Genomic DNA, 17,101 nt, shown 5'->3' with positions numbered 1-17,101 from the left:
GAAAAACTTACAATCTTGTATTTTTCCTTTTCAAGAAACCACCTATATTATAGCATGCATATAACACCCGTTAACAAAGGGTATGATTTCATTATAGTTTGTTTAGTTTTGCACACTAATTTGCTCGAGTAGTTGCACACCATTTTTACTGTGAAATTATGGATGGAAATTTCTTTATATAGCCTTATCTGATAATATTCTATAATCAAAGAAGTAATATACTTTTGCTTTTAAAAAGTGTATAAAACTCACATCTTGTATTTATTTTAAACAAATATTCAAAATTTTAATACCTACTAGGTAGTTGAAAATATTCATGTCATGTAATTTTATCCTTAAGCTGGCTAGGGCTACTGACCTGGTCTGGGAATCATGACCTCACAGTGACCTCTGGACTCGCTCCAGTCTTATTAGTTCTGTACACTATGCTTAAGTGGAGAGGTCATGTCAATTTTCCTGTAGGTTATATGAGTCCCTTGAAGAAAAGAATGGCTTTTCATGTGAAACGTGATCAATGCCCCTATATGGGGAGGGCTGTTGTTCAAATGTAAGCTTGTTCAGGCAAGACTGAAGGCATCCTGTGACTTGCTCCATTTGGGATGCGGTTACTTCACAGATGTGCTGGTCCCTGCATTGTGGCTGCCATCTGGGTGTCCTTCAGGGTCAGAAACCTGTGCTCTGTAATTCGGCTGAATGTGGACTCAGCATGGGCTGATGGACTGAGAGCTGTGTGTGGGTTTGTCCTGCTGAGCGTTTGGTGCTGCAGGCTGGCTGAATGGCGTCAGCAGTCTCTCACTCTCTTTCTCACTGTGTGTGCTGTAGTGGGTGGCAGAGGCTGGAGGTGATATTAAAGTGGCATTAGTCAGCCCTAGCACTCATAGGTCATCAACACCTGCACCACACACACAAGGCTCCATTGATTGCTCCTCAATTGTTATAACTGATTTCTTTTAGCAAAATCAATTAGACATAGCGGAAAAGCTTATCTCTCTCTTCTGGAGGTGTGAGTGTGTGAGAGTATTTAACAGTAGAAGCACAGTGTTCCTCTTACCTACTGATACCTAGAAGTGTGGAGAGCTAGTCATTAAATGATGTATGCTAGTTGATAATGGATACCCATAATACAGTGTGTTATTTGGTAAAATCCCACTTAATTCAGTGTCTAACAATTTGTTACACTCCTGAATTCAGTTCTCTGGATTTATGCACTATAGGGAATATTGAGCAGGGAGCCGTTGCAAACATAGCAGATGTTTGTCAATGTTGCTGGGATGTACTTTATCTAATTATCGAATCACCTGTATGTACTGCAGTTATTGCAGTCTCATGATATTTCACAAAACCATTACTTTCATAAAAGTAGTGGCAGCAATCATTTTTGAAGCGGAGGGCTGCCACAACAAAATATACCCTTTTTAACAGAAACACTGTGTTAGAAATAATGTTTAGTTAAATTAGCATAAAAAAGGAATTACTAATGGCACTTTTTCACTGTATGGTACCTACTCGCATCTGCTTTTTTATTTTTATTTATGTATTTATTTTTGCTTATCCATTAATCAAATCTGCGCCCTGGTCCCAGTAGTTTATATTTTAAATCCCTGCTCATGTGCTGTTCCAAGCTGTGATGTGTAAACCTTGCAGAGTGCTGGTTGGCCAGAGACAAAATCCAGCACAAACTGTAAATTCTCCAATTTACAGCAGTGGAGCTCTACAGTGGAGGACAGATTAAATGTTAAAACTATGAAAAACTACAATATTTTACATAGAGCTGGATGCACATGTCCTCATATAACGAGTATTACCCTGTAGGAGAACATAGTCAGCCACAAAACACACTGTTACTGCTTTTTTTCCAACTGTATTCTAATTTTCCGTTCCACCTTATAGGACACAACACTGGCACGTGCTACAGCGTTGCATTGTTTCTGAACCATTTAAGGTGGAACTTGCTATTCTCCTAATCTCCAGCTTCCACTGCATTACGTAGAGACTGTTTTCCCATCCACAACCCAAAAACGTTTATGCATGTTTTTTTTCTTTGTGGATATACACAAATAGCAGCACAAACAATAACAGCAGTAAGTTGTATGTCCGTATTAATGTGTCTCTAAGGAAATGTGAGTTGCATGTTTAGTTCTGGTGTTTGGGATTGTGTAGTGTGTGTGATAATTTTCCAGTCTCCCTAAAAATCCACAAAAACAGTTGATTATCTCTGGATAAAAGAGAAATGTAGATATATTAACGCAGCAGCCCAGTTTTTTTTCCCTGCTTTTACAAACTGCAGTATAAACACAGCTGATTTTCTTAAATGTCTCCTATTATTCTCCTTATGTTTGGAATTGGATGCTTCTGGTCCAGTTCTGGCTCTTTCGGCTCAAGGTTATTGTGTAAATGCAGTACCACACTTACATGTAATTTAATACTGCCATCTACTGAGTGGAGCTAAGAAATAATAAGATTGTTTAGTTCCAGGAAACTGTGAATAGCGTCTTCTGTTCAGCAGGCCTAATTAAATCTCAGAATCTTCTGGGTGCCTTTAGAAAACACTTAACAGGACACTATACTCACTAGGAGGGATTAGTTCTTGCAGATATCACTTTCTGCATCTTTGTGGAATTAAATGTCTGATCCATTTCCCTGTCATTTCTAGAGTATGCAGTGACATTATGACACTGAATCAGAGGTAGACACTTTAATAAAGTTGTGCTTGTTTTACAATGGCTGCTTAGTTCATTAATTGAGATGTAAACAGAAGGATGTAAACTGGTTTGATACTAAATGATTCACTGAATAAAATCGTAACAGCTCAAATTTCAAAATCCGTTGATTGGAACGGGGGTCCCAATGTCCTTAAGTTTTGCTTATGGATCGTTTTGCCATAGAACCTACTGCTTTTACCTTGTCACCATCAGTGGTGATATATAAATATGTTCTGAGAGATAAAAATGAATTGGGCATCAGTTGGCATTTGTAACCTTTTTTGTGTAACAGTTTTATGTGATGTAGCTTTTTAGAGGCAGTGATCATTTCAGTTTTCTAGTTGCTGTCACTTCCACTGTGAGCAATTCAGGCTCTGTTTCTTTAGAACAGGGCATTTCAAATCAAACCACACAGACAGGGTTTAGATCTGAAGTACTGAATGATACAGAATTTGTGAAAAATGTGTGGTTCCATGTTAATGTGCAAGCCTTGGACATTACACTGTGTTTCCCTAACTGGCCACTGAGGGGAGATCCTACTCTCTTCTTGGTGAGCTGCTGTGGACCCCTTCTATATTGTGAGGAATGTATGAGGTCCCAGTTAAGCATTTCTCGTGGAGCTGTCACCATGGGTTACAAGGCCATCCCAGAGAGGGTCCCACGTGTTGTTGGAAGAGCAACAGTGTGTGTATGGAGAGACAGAGGAGGCAGATTGCAGGGGGAACCGCTGTGGACCGAGGCAGGTCAGAGGCACCCATGTGGAAAAAGCAGTCATGCGCACAGCACCTAAACATACACAGTACTGCACTGGGGCTGGGCATGATAATGAGAGGATTCTTTCCTCAGCACGACAAAAGCAAAGATTCTTGCGGCTTCAGAGAAGCTTTGTAAATATTCAGGGTCAAGCTTTCCCCTCAGCAATCTCATTCACTTCTGTGATGGCCCAAAAAGATACTTTGTTTAGATTAATTGGCTTTAAATCGCATGTCTGTGTATATGCCTCAGTGAAAAAAGTGGTAAAGTGTTTGCACTCGCTCCAGTGTTTACCCGTCTCTTAACATAAGCAGCCGTACCTGCTACTGAGAGGCATAAGCAGCCCGATGAGCTGTCAATCTTAATGAGCTCTGAAAGGGCCTCCACTCCCTGCAGACATGGAGTCAAGTGGTAATGTAGTGGAATCTTAATGTGTTCACTCAGCCATAGGCCCATGTCACTATGAGGTCTATTTTTAACAGATGCAGTATTTTTGCCACAGAGAAACTTTAGTCTATTAAGGAATTTCAGTACAAGCTCTAGATGATTTAAATTAATGTTTATATTCTCTAAATCAGTGGTACTCTATAGGCAGACTCTGGTCCAGGTCCATAACCAATAATCAAACTTCACAGAGGGGGGAAAACCTAACAGTTGTAAATTTCGTTAATTTTTTTCAGGTTGTCTTTACTTTCTCTGGTTCAGTCAAGGAGCTGGTTGAATAGTCTGCGTAACAGCAATCACTTGACGTCATTCAGCAGGCAGGAAATTGACAAATGTCACATCACAAAATCTAAAATGGCATCTTCAAAATTGCTTTGTTGAAAGAAAAGTCAACATTAAAAGCTCAGGAATAAATCTTCTTTATTTGAGTAGAAACCAGGTTCCTCTGACCAAGCAACAGTGCAGTTGGAGTTCCTTCCCTTGTGAATTATTTTCAGAATTGTTTGTAATGCTCTATTCTCTCTATAGAGCTTCATGCTGTTTTTAGTATTTTTTGTTTTTAGCAAGCAGATGGTCTACCCTTGAGGTTAATAACAAGACCAGTGAGATGTTACAAATGGTTTTCACTATTTTGCAGTAAAATTTGAGCTGATTAATTTATTTTTCGTTCAAAGTATAATTTCTATTTTTATTCCTGTATCTGTTTATTTATTATCTCTATCTGATACCTAGTTATTCCCTGTTTGACATAGAAAAAGAACAAGACCATATAATCTGTAGTGTATGTTTGACAGGTTTTATGTGTTCCCTCTTTCCCCATCATATGTTGTATTTTAGTATTTTTGAGCAAGTAAACATGCAGAGTGCTGGTAGTTGCCTCTCCAGCTGGTTAGTTAATGGCGATAGGACTGTTACATAACTTGGCCATCTTTTCTTCCTTCACATCACTCCACTCCTCTGGCCTCCAGCTATCGCATGCTAGGTGTTCTCTGACCAAATGGAGTCAAAATATAAAAGCAGAATGTAACCTCTTTTGTCTGACTAGTTGACTTCCTTCTTATGCTGTGGTCACATTGACTGGCCAGTATAATGTTGTAAAGAGTGTACAGTACTGACTGAAATGGTAATTGAATTGAAGTTATTGAAGCATCGAAAACTTACTGTAATGCTTTGTGTAATGAGCAGTTAAAGATGCAGTACTGTATGTATTAATGGCCTCTTGGAACTCTGATATACTTTTCAACTCAAAGTGCCCGTGCTAATACTGGACCTTCTGCTGGTTCCTGTGAACCAGACAAACTCTTAAGAATAAACCTTTGTTTCCACTGGATTGAGAGAGCCCAGTTATTTTGCATCTGTATGTGGGCATTCCCTAATTGAGGAACACAAGTCCACAGACATTGTAAACACTCATCTCTGTTGAGGGCCATATTACAGTTACAGTTGTTTTTTCTGCAAACCATAGGTGATGGATTTTGTGGTAAAGTGTGTAAAATATGTAAATAACTTGGTGGTAATGCCAGGACCCTTTTGTCCATTTGTGTCACAGTTTAATTTGTTCCAGACCAGCAAGAATAGGGGGCCAGAATATGGTGTGTTGATATTAATGGCACAGAACGAATGGCACATTTTATCTGATGGAAACGAGCATAACCATTGCAGATATTTGCACCAGCACCGACACCATGCCAGTAGGAACGGGCCTTGAATGGTTTCTTAAAGGCAGTTAGGAAAGGTGTTATAATTGTGTTATATGTGTAGATTAGACTATACAATTGGGTTGTTTCTACTCCAAATGTCGTAGTGTCCTTTAACTCTTTTAATAACTCTATACTGCATACAACACCCTACCACAGATTTCAGAGCTTATATAGATAGAGAGAGAGGTGAGCTATATGTCAATCAGGCAAAACATTAAAACCTCCTGTCTCTACACCCAGTGTCCAATCTATGTAGATTAAGTTAATTTTAATGTTTTAGTTGATTCACGTATATTGAATATTTTCTTCTGCGTTTTTGCTCTTGAATCATTTTTGCACTGTGTTCTGAAAGCTGTAAGTAAAATACAGAGGAGCTACCTGTCCTTGAAAACTTTGTGTCAATTTTCTCTGGGTTCTTACATCTTACATATGTTGAAATACAAAAGGAACGTCTCATGCTATCAGAAAAGTTCCAATTATAAAATGAAAGCAGAATTGGTGAAATGTAGAATTGAATATCAGGCCAATGAGAAAGCCCTTTAATGCCTGTGCTCTCTGTTCTGTAGCGTAGGTGAATCTCTAAAGCTATCATGGACATTCAGCACTTTGTGATCTAGATAGTCTCCCTCAGCTGCTCCTCTGTAGAGTGATTATCATCAGCCTCCACACACATATACACACACACACAAGTGCTTATCAGGTGAGAGAAGTACTCATTGTTCTTACAGAATGTGCTGAGTGGACAGCTGCACAACAAACCTTTAAGCAACATTGAAAAATGCAAATGCTTATGGATGATGTTACAAAATGTAGCTCCTTAAACTTTTTCTCAAATGCTTTTCATGGATATGGGTTGTAGCATTTTTTTTTTTTGCTGCTGTTGTTCGCTATTGTTTACAAACAGTTAAGATCTCGTTCTCTACAAGGAATCCCGTCTCCTGAACCCACACCACCAGCAGGATTGACTTTGCTGTTTCTCGCTAACAGTGTTAGAGGCTGGGGCTGTATATTAATAAATCTCTGTTAAGGTTGTTTATTTATAATCCTTCTAGTCATTAATTTCCCAGTAATGGAATTACCCTTCAGTAATATATGTATTCCTTTTTTTTTCTTCTTTTTTCACCTCTTTGTGTAAAGCGAACTTATTATTATCATCAATTAAAAAAAATAAAATAAATTAAGAGCTTTAGAGGTGTCCCTGCCAATGTTGAAATCATGTGAGCACCTGCTCCAAGCACAGTGTTGATTTCACCAACTCACACTGCACAGCGCTCAAAAGTGAGCTGAATCTTTCGGTAGAAAGCGGTTACTTACACTTCACGCTCAATGTCCCTTCTTGCACAGATGAGTTTGACCCTGATCTCATTTTTGCATTCAGCAGCCTAGAAAAAAAATCATCTCTCTAGCTTTTAATTTGTTAATTAATATGTCTTTTAGCCTTTATAGTTATTCCTATGTACATCTTTTTTGGCCTTTTACGCATGTTCATCCATGTCACTTTTCAATTTCCTTATATTCATTTTTAAATGCTTTTATATATTTTACATTTCTATGTGTTTATAAGCCTCATATATGTATACATGTCTTATACCTCACTTTTTCCCTTTTACCCACTCACTCATCGAATGATGTTTACCAAATTAGCGAATGGCTCTGGGGCTCCGGCTGATTTTGAGCTGGGGGAATGTGTGTAATTAAATAAAATAATGTAGACTACATGATAAAACCCACATATCGCTCATAATACACACTAGACCATGTTATTACAGCCATAAAGTGTCACTTTGGTGGTACAATAGCCGTTATAACCAAAGCAACCGACAGTAAAGCACTTGATACCAGAATCGATGTCGAATTATAAAAGCTGAGCTAATCCGGCTAAAATAAACAGGCGCTACCACTCGCCCTTGTTGATCAATAACTCTCAATACCGGATTATAACACTGTCCTCAACACTTGTCCTTGGGAATAAGGAGCTAGATTATTCTTGTAGCTAAGCAACCATCCACCTGTGAGCTATGTGCCGTTAAGTGTTACACATTTCTTGCAAAAGTCCCCTGGCCCGTGATTCAGAAGTTGCTTAGTGCAGTAAACCAGCAGAGGACCTGGCGTAGTCGCTGAAGAAGCTTTATTCTCCCTATTACAGCTCCGTGGAACACTATAATCATTTAGAAGCTATAATTTTAAGGTAGAAATACTACATAGTGTTAAAGCACTATTTGATTAATTTAATTTCTCTATTGGGCAGGTTGTTGAAAATGACTTGAAGAGATCTGCTTGCATTTACAATTCTATAACATCTGGCTAAAATGAGTTGATTGAGTGCATACTGGATCCATTTAAACCTGTATTTGTACAGCTATTTAAAACTCTGGATAATCTCTGGATACAGTCATGGATATAATCCTGATACTCAAGATACATTAAATAACCAGATGTAAATGTGGTCAAAGAGGTGTGTAACAGACCCAGGTAAGTGTTGTTTCATGTTTTAGAACCAATCCCAGAACATTGTCTGTAGACAGCAGCTGGTTTGCCAGGGAACAGTCAGTGCTGTCAGTCAGAGAAGAAGCGGTGTAACTGACTGACTGGAGAGCAGCTGTGTTTTGGTGGTGTCTGGCAGAGGAGTGAAGGATGGGAAATTTGCTTGAAGGTTTATGGATGTTATTAAAGAGACTGCAGCAATCTTGTGGTTGAAATATGGAATATCCATTTCCTTCCTGTGAAATCTAATACATACGTTTACATGTGAAGACACTGATGTTAACATGATAAGACAGTTGACGAGAGATTGTAATGGCACGTGATTTGAAGCTGAATATTATTTGGGGTCATTGACCCTTTTCTGTGAAGTACTCTCTTGGAGACGCATCCTGGCTCTGTGTCTTTGTTGTGGAAGTCTGGAAGCTGCATGCCTCTCTGCACTTTGATGATGTAATAACTCAACTGATTTAGTGTGGCAGGTCAGGGAACCCAGGGAGGGGGAAGAAATTAAAAAAAATCTCTCTCTCTCTCTCTCTCTCTCTCTCTCTCTCTCTCTCTGCCACAATGCACATGGCCACACTGTGGATCTTTTTGAGGTGGTGTACTATATGATGCTATCAAAATATGTTCTGCTATATTTAACACATAAGGAAATAACACTGCATAAAAAAATACTTCTAGCCTTTTGAGATTTTTCTCTCGTTTATCTACTACCTTCCTGAAAGATCTATCAATGTTCTGGAGGAGATTTTCCACATTGAATGGTGAGATGTGATGCACCTGCTGACCATGGAACACTGGAATGTGAAGGATAAATCCCACTCCAGTCTAAAATCAATTATCTGAAGCCAAAATTTCAAATGGCTACTCCAGTAATTTGTTTGCACTTGTCCTCCAGATACGTCATTGTTTTCTGTATCATATGCAGTGCCATCAGGTGGTAAATTAAAGTGCATTGGGGTTACACCAGAGCAGTCCAAACACACACATTTTGCATTTCTACCATTTGCTTGCAATTGCAGTTAAGTGACACAAGTTTCCTGTAGATCTTCAGAGCATGCTCCTCATTTATCTGACTGTATACATCTATACACAGCTTTTTCAGTGAGGGAACTGCTCAGTTTCTGTCTGCTGGGCTGTGTTATAAACCCCAGTCTGCCGCAACTATGCCCCTCCCCCTTCTTCCGTTCACCTCTCCTGTCTCTCTCTGAATTGTTTTGCTGGCTGTGTTGTTTGGATAGTTGGCAAACAGAAGATCGTCTGAGTCTTTCACTCTCCCTCTGTCTGTCTTTGAGAGCAAGGCATGGATGGGGCTGCCGTCCAGCAGGTAGGGGAGCAGTGGTAGTGACCTATTGGCGCTGGAGCGGAAGGTCCGTCACTCTCTGCTGCCCTCTAACCCTCCTCCTCCTCCTCCTCCTCCCTCCTTTCTGTCCTCAGACAACCAGAGTAGGGCTTCTCCACAGGCAGCATGGCTGCTCCGGAGCTGCCAGTTTTGCACTTCTCTCTGGGAGTTCACTGACTGGCTGGGCTGACCGAGGAGTGGACAGGGGCAGCGAGGCGCGAGAAGCTGGATGAAGGCTAAACGGCAAGGAGTGAACCGAGAGATGAGGGTGCATGTTGGGATCGGGCAGCAGGCAATGCGGGAAGAAGCCGAATCACTCAGCCCAGACACCAGTCACTGAGCGACTGAAGTGTCCAGGCACAGAGAGCATGTCTCCCAGCATCAAAAACTTGGATTGCGTTTCCCCAATGTTGTGCCACTGTAAAGTAGCATGCACCAACAGCACCATCTCACTCATGTTTGGATGCAAGGTAGGGGGAAAGACTTTTTTTTTTATTATTATTATTATTTTTTTTAAATTATTATTATTATTATTCCTGTTGAGATTCAGGAGAAATTCTCTAAAGTCCTGCCCCATCAGCTAGTTCTTCTTGTTCTCACTTAAAGCTGGATAACTTATTTCATCTTATTCTTATTAGATTTGATGTTTATTGTACCACTTGGTGCAATGAGGACTTATAATGTATCTTGCAGCAACACCACCATCTCAGATGTATTTATATTTAGCTGAAAATGGTGGCAGTCCTGAGTATGCATCTCTTTTCTTGGACTTGGGATAAGTTTTTCAAAGTCCTGCTTAAAATTCAGCAGTTTTAAATATCCCCTGGTGAAGCCAAAGCAAGCCCTATTTACTTCTGAAGTTGTACTGGATGAATGTTATGTCATGCTGAGTACTGTGGTGAGACCGTGGTTAGATTTAATGCAGGGAGAAAGCATTTCTGTTTACATACAGTGTCAGAAGAACTGCTAGTGTGGAGGTACCTTTGATGTCACTTTGGTGGTACCCTTAATGTAATGTAGTTGAACATTATTCTGTTATTTGTATATTTTAATATTGTGTTGATTTCATATGCACCATATAAGTTCCAGGACTTTTATTATGTTTATTTATTTTACACATATCTATAAAGTAATACGTACTTTTAGGGAACAATACTTGACTTTAAAACCATTGTGGTATGTTTTTAAAGGTACATTTACACTGTGTGTACCTTTTTAGTGAACAGTAATGTACCTCTACTGTACCATTCTTTCTGAGAAAAATTCAACCTCATTTTCGGATTGAAACTTTTAGTTTTCTCTTAAAGTCCCAAACCAGACTTATTCAATTCTTCTCCCAAAAAAAGTGTGTATCATTAACATCACAGTGGGGGCAGTATTGAAAGGGATTTGAGTAAAATATTATATACTGGCACATTTAAACCTACCGTCCAATAGCTGGATTCTCTGTAACCTTTCAAATAGTATGTGGTTATGAAAGCCAACTGTAGCGCTGAAACCCTGCGTTCATGTTTGAGAAACCCTTCTTGTAAAACCTGAGGCTTTAGATGATTTCTGACATTGACAGATGTGGGAGCCCATGGCGCTGTTCACATATCAGCAGCTCTGCCTGAGGCTTTCTGCATCGCTGCTTGCCTGTAGTAAAGCAGGCATGCATGTGCGTTCCACTTCTGTCATTTCTTCAGCTACTATACTGGAACAGAAGGCATGCCGCTGGGACAAATAAAATCCCATGGATCGTTGTCCCCTTGTGTTTTTCAGCAATGTAATTGGCTGGTCTTGTCATATTAAAAAAAAACACATGCAGCCTTGATGTCTGCAAGTGTTATATTACAGAGAATCCTTTCAGTATCATGGTGTCTTTTTTGAAAACATAAGGCCTCATTGTTGTAGTCTTCCAGGCTAGTTCTAAAGAGGATGGCAAGTTTTTAGTTACATAACAGTATAGTCCTCTGGGTATCCTAGTCTGCGTCCCAATTATTTCTACTATGCATGATGGGGATGTGCAGGAAATCATCATGCTTTTTATCCTCTCGGTCCAGCTTTTCAACCTATATTCGGCTTGTCTTTGGGCAGTTCTGCATATTTCACTACACACAAACCATCCTCACTAAAACATAACTGACCCTGATTGACATTTTACCTGAACAGTTGTGTTAAACATGTGCTCTTCTCATTGCTGAAGGAGTGGAGGGAAGTCCTTGATGCTAGAAATTATGTTCATCAGTTGTTAAGCTTTGGGTATATGTGCATGTGCCCAGTGTAACACAGTTTACGACCGTGTTTAACCTGTTGAAGTTTATTCTTTGTAGTTCAAATGCAGTATGTAAATTAAATACATAATAACAACTTAGTTGTTTAAATATAAACTATATATATGTATGTAAACTGTATAAAATTATTTAATCTTTACTAATGTCAACTAATGACAAGAACTTGGGAAATGTGCAAAGAATGGCATTTGTTTTCCAAAGCCATGCCCTTAAATGCCATTCGTGACAAAATATTTTTCCACTTACAGATTATACATTTCTGATCAATACCACATTGATATTTTTACTTTTAAATACAAGTAGAAATAATTAAACAAAAGTTAACATACATGCATCCTCATTATTTATTAGCTAAATTATTAAATGAGTCATTCATCTTAACTGATATATTCTTAATGTGTGTAGAAATTACAACCCAAAGAGTTTTGTTGGCAGCATATCTGTGGAACTTAAACTAAATTGATTTTGGATGTAATGTAAGCATATTGACTAGCAAATAAAATCGATAGCCCAGAGTGTCTGTCTGTACGGCAATATCTCACATTGATTTCTCTCTTTTGTCTGCCTCATATCTCAAACAGTTAGTGCCGCTTCTGCTAGGTTTGTAGTTTTATGGGTCTATAGTACTTTTTGAAAATAATGTAATAAAAATATTTATCTTTTTTATTTAGCATATATATTGTTAATAACATAGCTTCATGTCTTATCAGCCTCAAAAAAAAATCACCTATAAAACACTGATTAGTAACTGTTTGTTTGCAGCATCAACCATAATTTGTTATATTGACCTTGATATCTATTCAGTTATCACACATTAAAAATATGTCTGGGCTCTGAACTACATGAACATATGAAGGTGTGTGGAAGAGGGACTGGATGCACTCTAAATAATACAGCACCTGAGCCGAGGCTGCAGAATACTACTTCTGCAGCAAAGTATCTGCCAAAGTTAATCTCCCTGCTCAAGCTTTTCTGCTTCTTGAGCTCCTTAAACTGAGGGAAGTCTAATGGGTTTCTGAGATTCTCCCCCTGAAGATTAGCATTCACAAAACAACCATTCACTTTAAAGGTGCCTGGTTGGTTACTGCTCATTGCACAACTATTGGACCTGGCAGTGTTCTCTTATCATTAAGGTTGCAGCTAATGATTATTATACAGTGGGTACGGAAAGTATTCAGACCCCTTTTAAATATTTCGCTCTGTTTCATTGCAGCCATTTGCTAAAATCGAAAAAGTTAATTTCATTTCTCATTAATGTACACTCACCACCCCATCTTAACAGAAATGCAGAAATTTTGCAAATTTATTAAAAAAGAAAAACTGAAATTTCACATTATCATAAGTATTCAGACCCTTTGCTGTGACACTCATATTTAACCGACATGCTGTCCATTTCTTCTGGTCCTCCTTGACATGGTTCTACTCCTTCACTGGAGTCCAGCTGTTTAATTAAACAGATTGGACTTGATTAGGAAAGGCACACACCTGTCTATATAAGACCTCACAGTGCATGTCAGAGCAAATGAGAATCATGAGGTTGAAGGAACTGCCCAAGGAACTCAGAGACAGAATTGTGGCAAGGCACAGATCTGGCCAAGGTTACAAAAGAATTTCTGCAGCACTCAAGGTTCCTAAGAGCACAGTGGCCTCCATAATCCTTAAATGGAAGAAGCTTGGGATGACCAGAACTCTTCCTAGACCTGGCCGTCCAGCCAAACTGAGCAATCGTGGGAGAAGAGCCTTGGTGAAAGCGGTAAAGAAGAACCCAAAGATCACTATGGCTGAGCTCCAGAGATGCAGTAGGGAGATGGGAGAAAGTTCCACAAAGTCAACTATCAATGCAGCCCTCCACCAGTCGGGGCTTTATGGCAGAGTGGCTCGACGGAAGCCTCTCTTCAGTGAAATATGAAAGCCCGCATAGAGTTTCCCAAAAAGCACACGAAGAACTCCCAGACTATGAGAAATAAGATTCTCTGGTCTGATGAGTTGAAGTTTGAACTTTTTAGGTGTTAATTCTAAGCGGTATGTGTGGAGCAATCCAGGCACTGCTCATCACCTGCCCAATACAATCCCAACAGTGAAACATGGTGGTGGCAGCATCATGCTATGGGGTGTTTTTCAGCTGTAGGGACAGGACGACTGGTTGCAATAGAAGGAACGATGAATGAGGCCAAGTATAGAGATATCCTGGATGAAAACCTCTTCCAGAGTGCTCTGGACCTCAGACTGGGCTGAAGTTTCACCTACCAACAAGACAATGACCCTAAGCACATAGCTAAAATAACAAAGGAGTGGCTTTGGAACAACTGTGATCATTCTTGACTGGCCCAGTCAGATCCCTGACCTAAACCCAATTGAGCATCTCTGGAGAGACCTGAAAAAGTCTGTCCATCAACGTTCACCATCCAACCTGACGGGATCTGCAAGGAAAAATGGCATAGGATTCCTAAATCCAAGTGTGAAAATCTTGTTGCATCAGTCCCAAGAAGACTCATGGCTATACTTGCTCAAAAGGGCTTCTACTCAGTTCTGAGCAAAGGGTCTGAATACTTATGATAATGTGAAATTTCAGTTTTTCTTTTTTAAAAAATTTGTAAAAATTTACAAAAAGTTTTTTTTTCTGTCAAGATGGGTTAGTGAATGTACATTTAATGAGAAATAAAATGAACTTTTTTGATTTTAGCAAATGCCTGTAATGAAACAAAGAGTGAAAAAGGGGTATGAATACTTCCCATACCCACTGTTTAATTGATAAATCTGTTGGTTTATTATTTTTTATCAATTAGAAAATCTAAATAAAGACACAATATTTAAAAAGCATATAGCATTTATTGCATCAATTATATGAAATGTATTGAACAATGCCTTTTTATTACTAATATATAAAAAAGAGATAAACAAATTGTAAAAATGTGCTGAAAAGTTTAAGAAATACTGATACACAAATTTGAGGGACTTAAAATTCGGTGTCTCCTAAAAGAATTAGGCACTAAATATATATATATATATATTTATTTATTTGTTTTAGGAACATAAGTTACTGCAACTTGGTTGAATTTAGTCTATTTTTTGTTAAATGTTACCGCATCTTGGAGAGGAGAGTAACGTAATTTCAATCCTTTGTATGTCCAGTAAATATGCAGAATTGACAATAAAACTCTCTTGACTTGACTCTTGAGAAACCACTAAATATCAGACAAAATTATGTATTCCAACACTAAAATCAGGTCTGTCTATAAATAAAATATATTTTCCTTCCATCAAACCTGTTTTTTTGTCCTGCTACTATTATGTCCTCGATTCCTACTTTTGTGTCCTTGTGGGTGATTTTTAGAGACTTCAGAAGTGCTCACTTTAACTTTTAAAGCTATATACTTTTAAAGAGAAAATATGTGGTAAATGTGATGGTGGACCTTCTGGAGGTGTGTGACTCCACACCAGTCATTTTCAATGTACTCTTTAAGTTAAACGTTGTATATTTCCATATGAGCTGTAGAAGCTAACTTTATAAAGCGTTTTGAGTGTTTAAAATTGTGGTTCCAGTCCGTATGGCAAACACTGCAATGAGACCATATTATTCTGTGTCTTGTCAGTTAGAGCTGTTATTATTTTAATAAACAAGCAATTTATTGTTTATTTGGGTGTTTTAAGACCTAAACAATGTGTTAAAGGCAATGTTCACACACACAAAAAAGAAAAAATACAAAACAAAACAAAAAAAAAACTGCTAGCTCTCGTGTCTGTTTGCTTGCTCAAAACTAATATGAAGCCCACCTGTCAAATAGTTCCAATATGCTAAAAAGGTTTACTCTCTCTCTGCTCATAGCTGAGAAAAGGTGTCTAGATTCTAGAGAGAACTCTAAACTTTGAAAAGCACAATCTAAGTTCTTGCTCCATGTATGGGTAATTTTTTACTTAATTTTGCTGTTTTGGATTACTTATGGCGGAAATGTCTACAAAACTAATTGAACATAATTACAGCACCAGTTGGAACAGAACGTCTAAATGTAAGCTGCTAGGGAACATTTTAAGTGGAATGAGGCAGCACTTTTGAAAATTCTGGCTAGAATGCATTATTTGTCATCAAAAGTAAAAATAAAATGACGAAATGAATTTTAACTTGAATCTTGATCTCAATTAACCTTGATCACTTTAGAGTAAATGAATAACCTGTTGTGAACTACACTTAATTATTATTTTTTAATTTCCCTTGAGGGAATTGCTTTTTGTGTTACATATTCTGGCAAAGATGTAACATCCTTTTTAACTTTTTCAGTTTGCTTTAATTCCATACTTCTTTCATTCCTCTTAATTAATAGTCTCCTGTACTAAACTCTATCCTCTGCTCTCCTTCCTCTTTCTGTATTATTTGCTTTTTTGGCTGTTCTGGATTAAGCATCATCTTGCCAAATGTGACAAATTGTTATATTAAATCTATATCCAATATAATTGGCACAAAAATAAATTAATGAAATTAATTAGCTGCACTTATACTGTTTCAGTGACATGCAGGATTCTGTATACCACACATCAATAACTTGGGCCCCACTAGTGTTAGTATGTACTTGAACACATAATCAAGGCTGTTCTAACATGTTGGCTTCTGGTATGTGATGATAAATTATTTTAGTTTACTACTGTTTCATTTTAAAGATTATTTCAAGCTATGCAAGGTGCTTCTTTCTTCTCTCCATTTTCCCCATAACGAGCCGTGGACCAGCTGTTTAAGGTCTTTAAGTACTTCTGTTATGTGCTCTGAATTACTATTGTGGCAGCTGCGTATGAACTCCATTTTGAATTCTCACCTAGACACCTACTACAGGTTTTTGTAGGTTATTAAGGAGTCACCCACTCTCGTCTGTGTGATGTAAAGTAGAGGTGCAGATGCCGTGAGCTGCTTGCCTGTGGAGTTGTATATTAGATCTTAATCTCAGCCAACATTTTCCTCACTGTCTTTGTTTGACATAAATTATCATCCTCAAATTTCTGTCATATATTTGTCATTGTTTTTCTTTTTAACCCAATGGAAAATAGATTGAATGTTTAACACAATATATTTAGCAGAAGAAGTTGAGTAAATTTACAGATAGTCAAGGTAAAATTCTCCATACTACTTCAGTAAAAGTAGAAGTCCTCATTTTAGATTTCTACCAAAGTACAAAAGTATTTACCTTTTTTAAATCAACACATTGTGGGTCAAAAGTCTTTCAAGAGAATGTCATTAATTAGTCTGATACTGATGTCTATTAAAATTATCATAAGAACAAAACATTGAAGGAATGCAGCTTCTACTAGGTTCTCCCAAGTGGTTATGGAAGAACTTTCTGCTAAAAAGAATTTTTGATTTCAAGGTTTATTTATAACTTAGTTAAATGTTTAAGAAATGCTTGCTTAAACACAGGT

At 38.1% G+C, this 17,101-nt stretch overlaps 1 protein-coding gene across 20 annotated transcripts in view; it reads left to right on the top strand.

The window, feature by feature from the left end:
- dlg1a (discs large MAGUK scaffold protein 1a) overlaps positions 1–17,101 on the top strand; it is a 142,390-nt gene that overhangs the window by 27,051 nt on the left and 98,238 nt on the right. The window contains exon 1 of one of the 20 annotated variants that reach the window (XM_066662984.1): positions 9,669–9,895. The exons of 18 other annotated variants lie outside the window; for them this stretch is intronic. In XM_066662984.1, the coding sequence (XP_066519081.1) occupies positions 9,698–9,895 (198 nt within the window). In that variant the 5' untranslated portion in view covers positions 9,669–9,697. Of the gene's footprint in view, positions 1–9,668; positions 9,896–17,101 lie in introns of those variants that run through there. One more of the 20 variants, XM_066662989.1, reaches the window with a different exon arrangement.

The sequence above is a fragment of the Hoplias malabaricus genome, chromosome 3, assembly GCF_029633855.1.
Source record: "Hoplias malabaricus isolate fHopMal1 chromosome 3, fHopMal1.hap1, whole genome shotgun sequence".
Taxonomy (NCBI): Eukaryota; Metazoa; Chordata; class Actinopteri; order Characiformes; family Erythrinidae; genus Hoplias; species Hoplias malabaricus.
The sequence above is the reverse complement of the archived record's forward strand: the minus strand, read 5'-3'. Positions and strand labels throughout refer to the sequence as shown.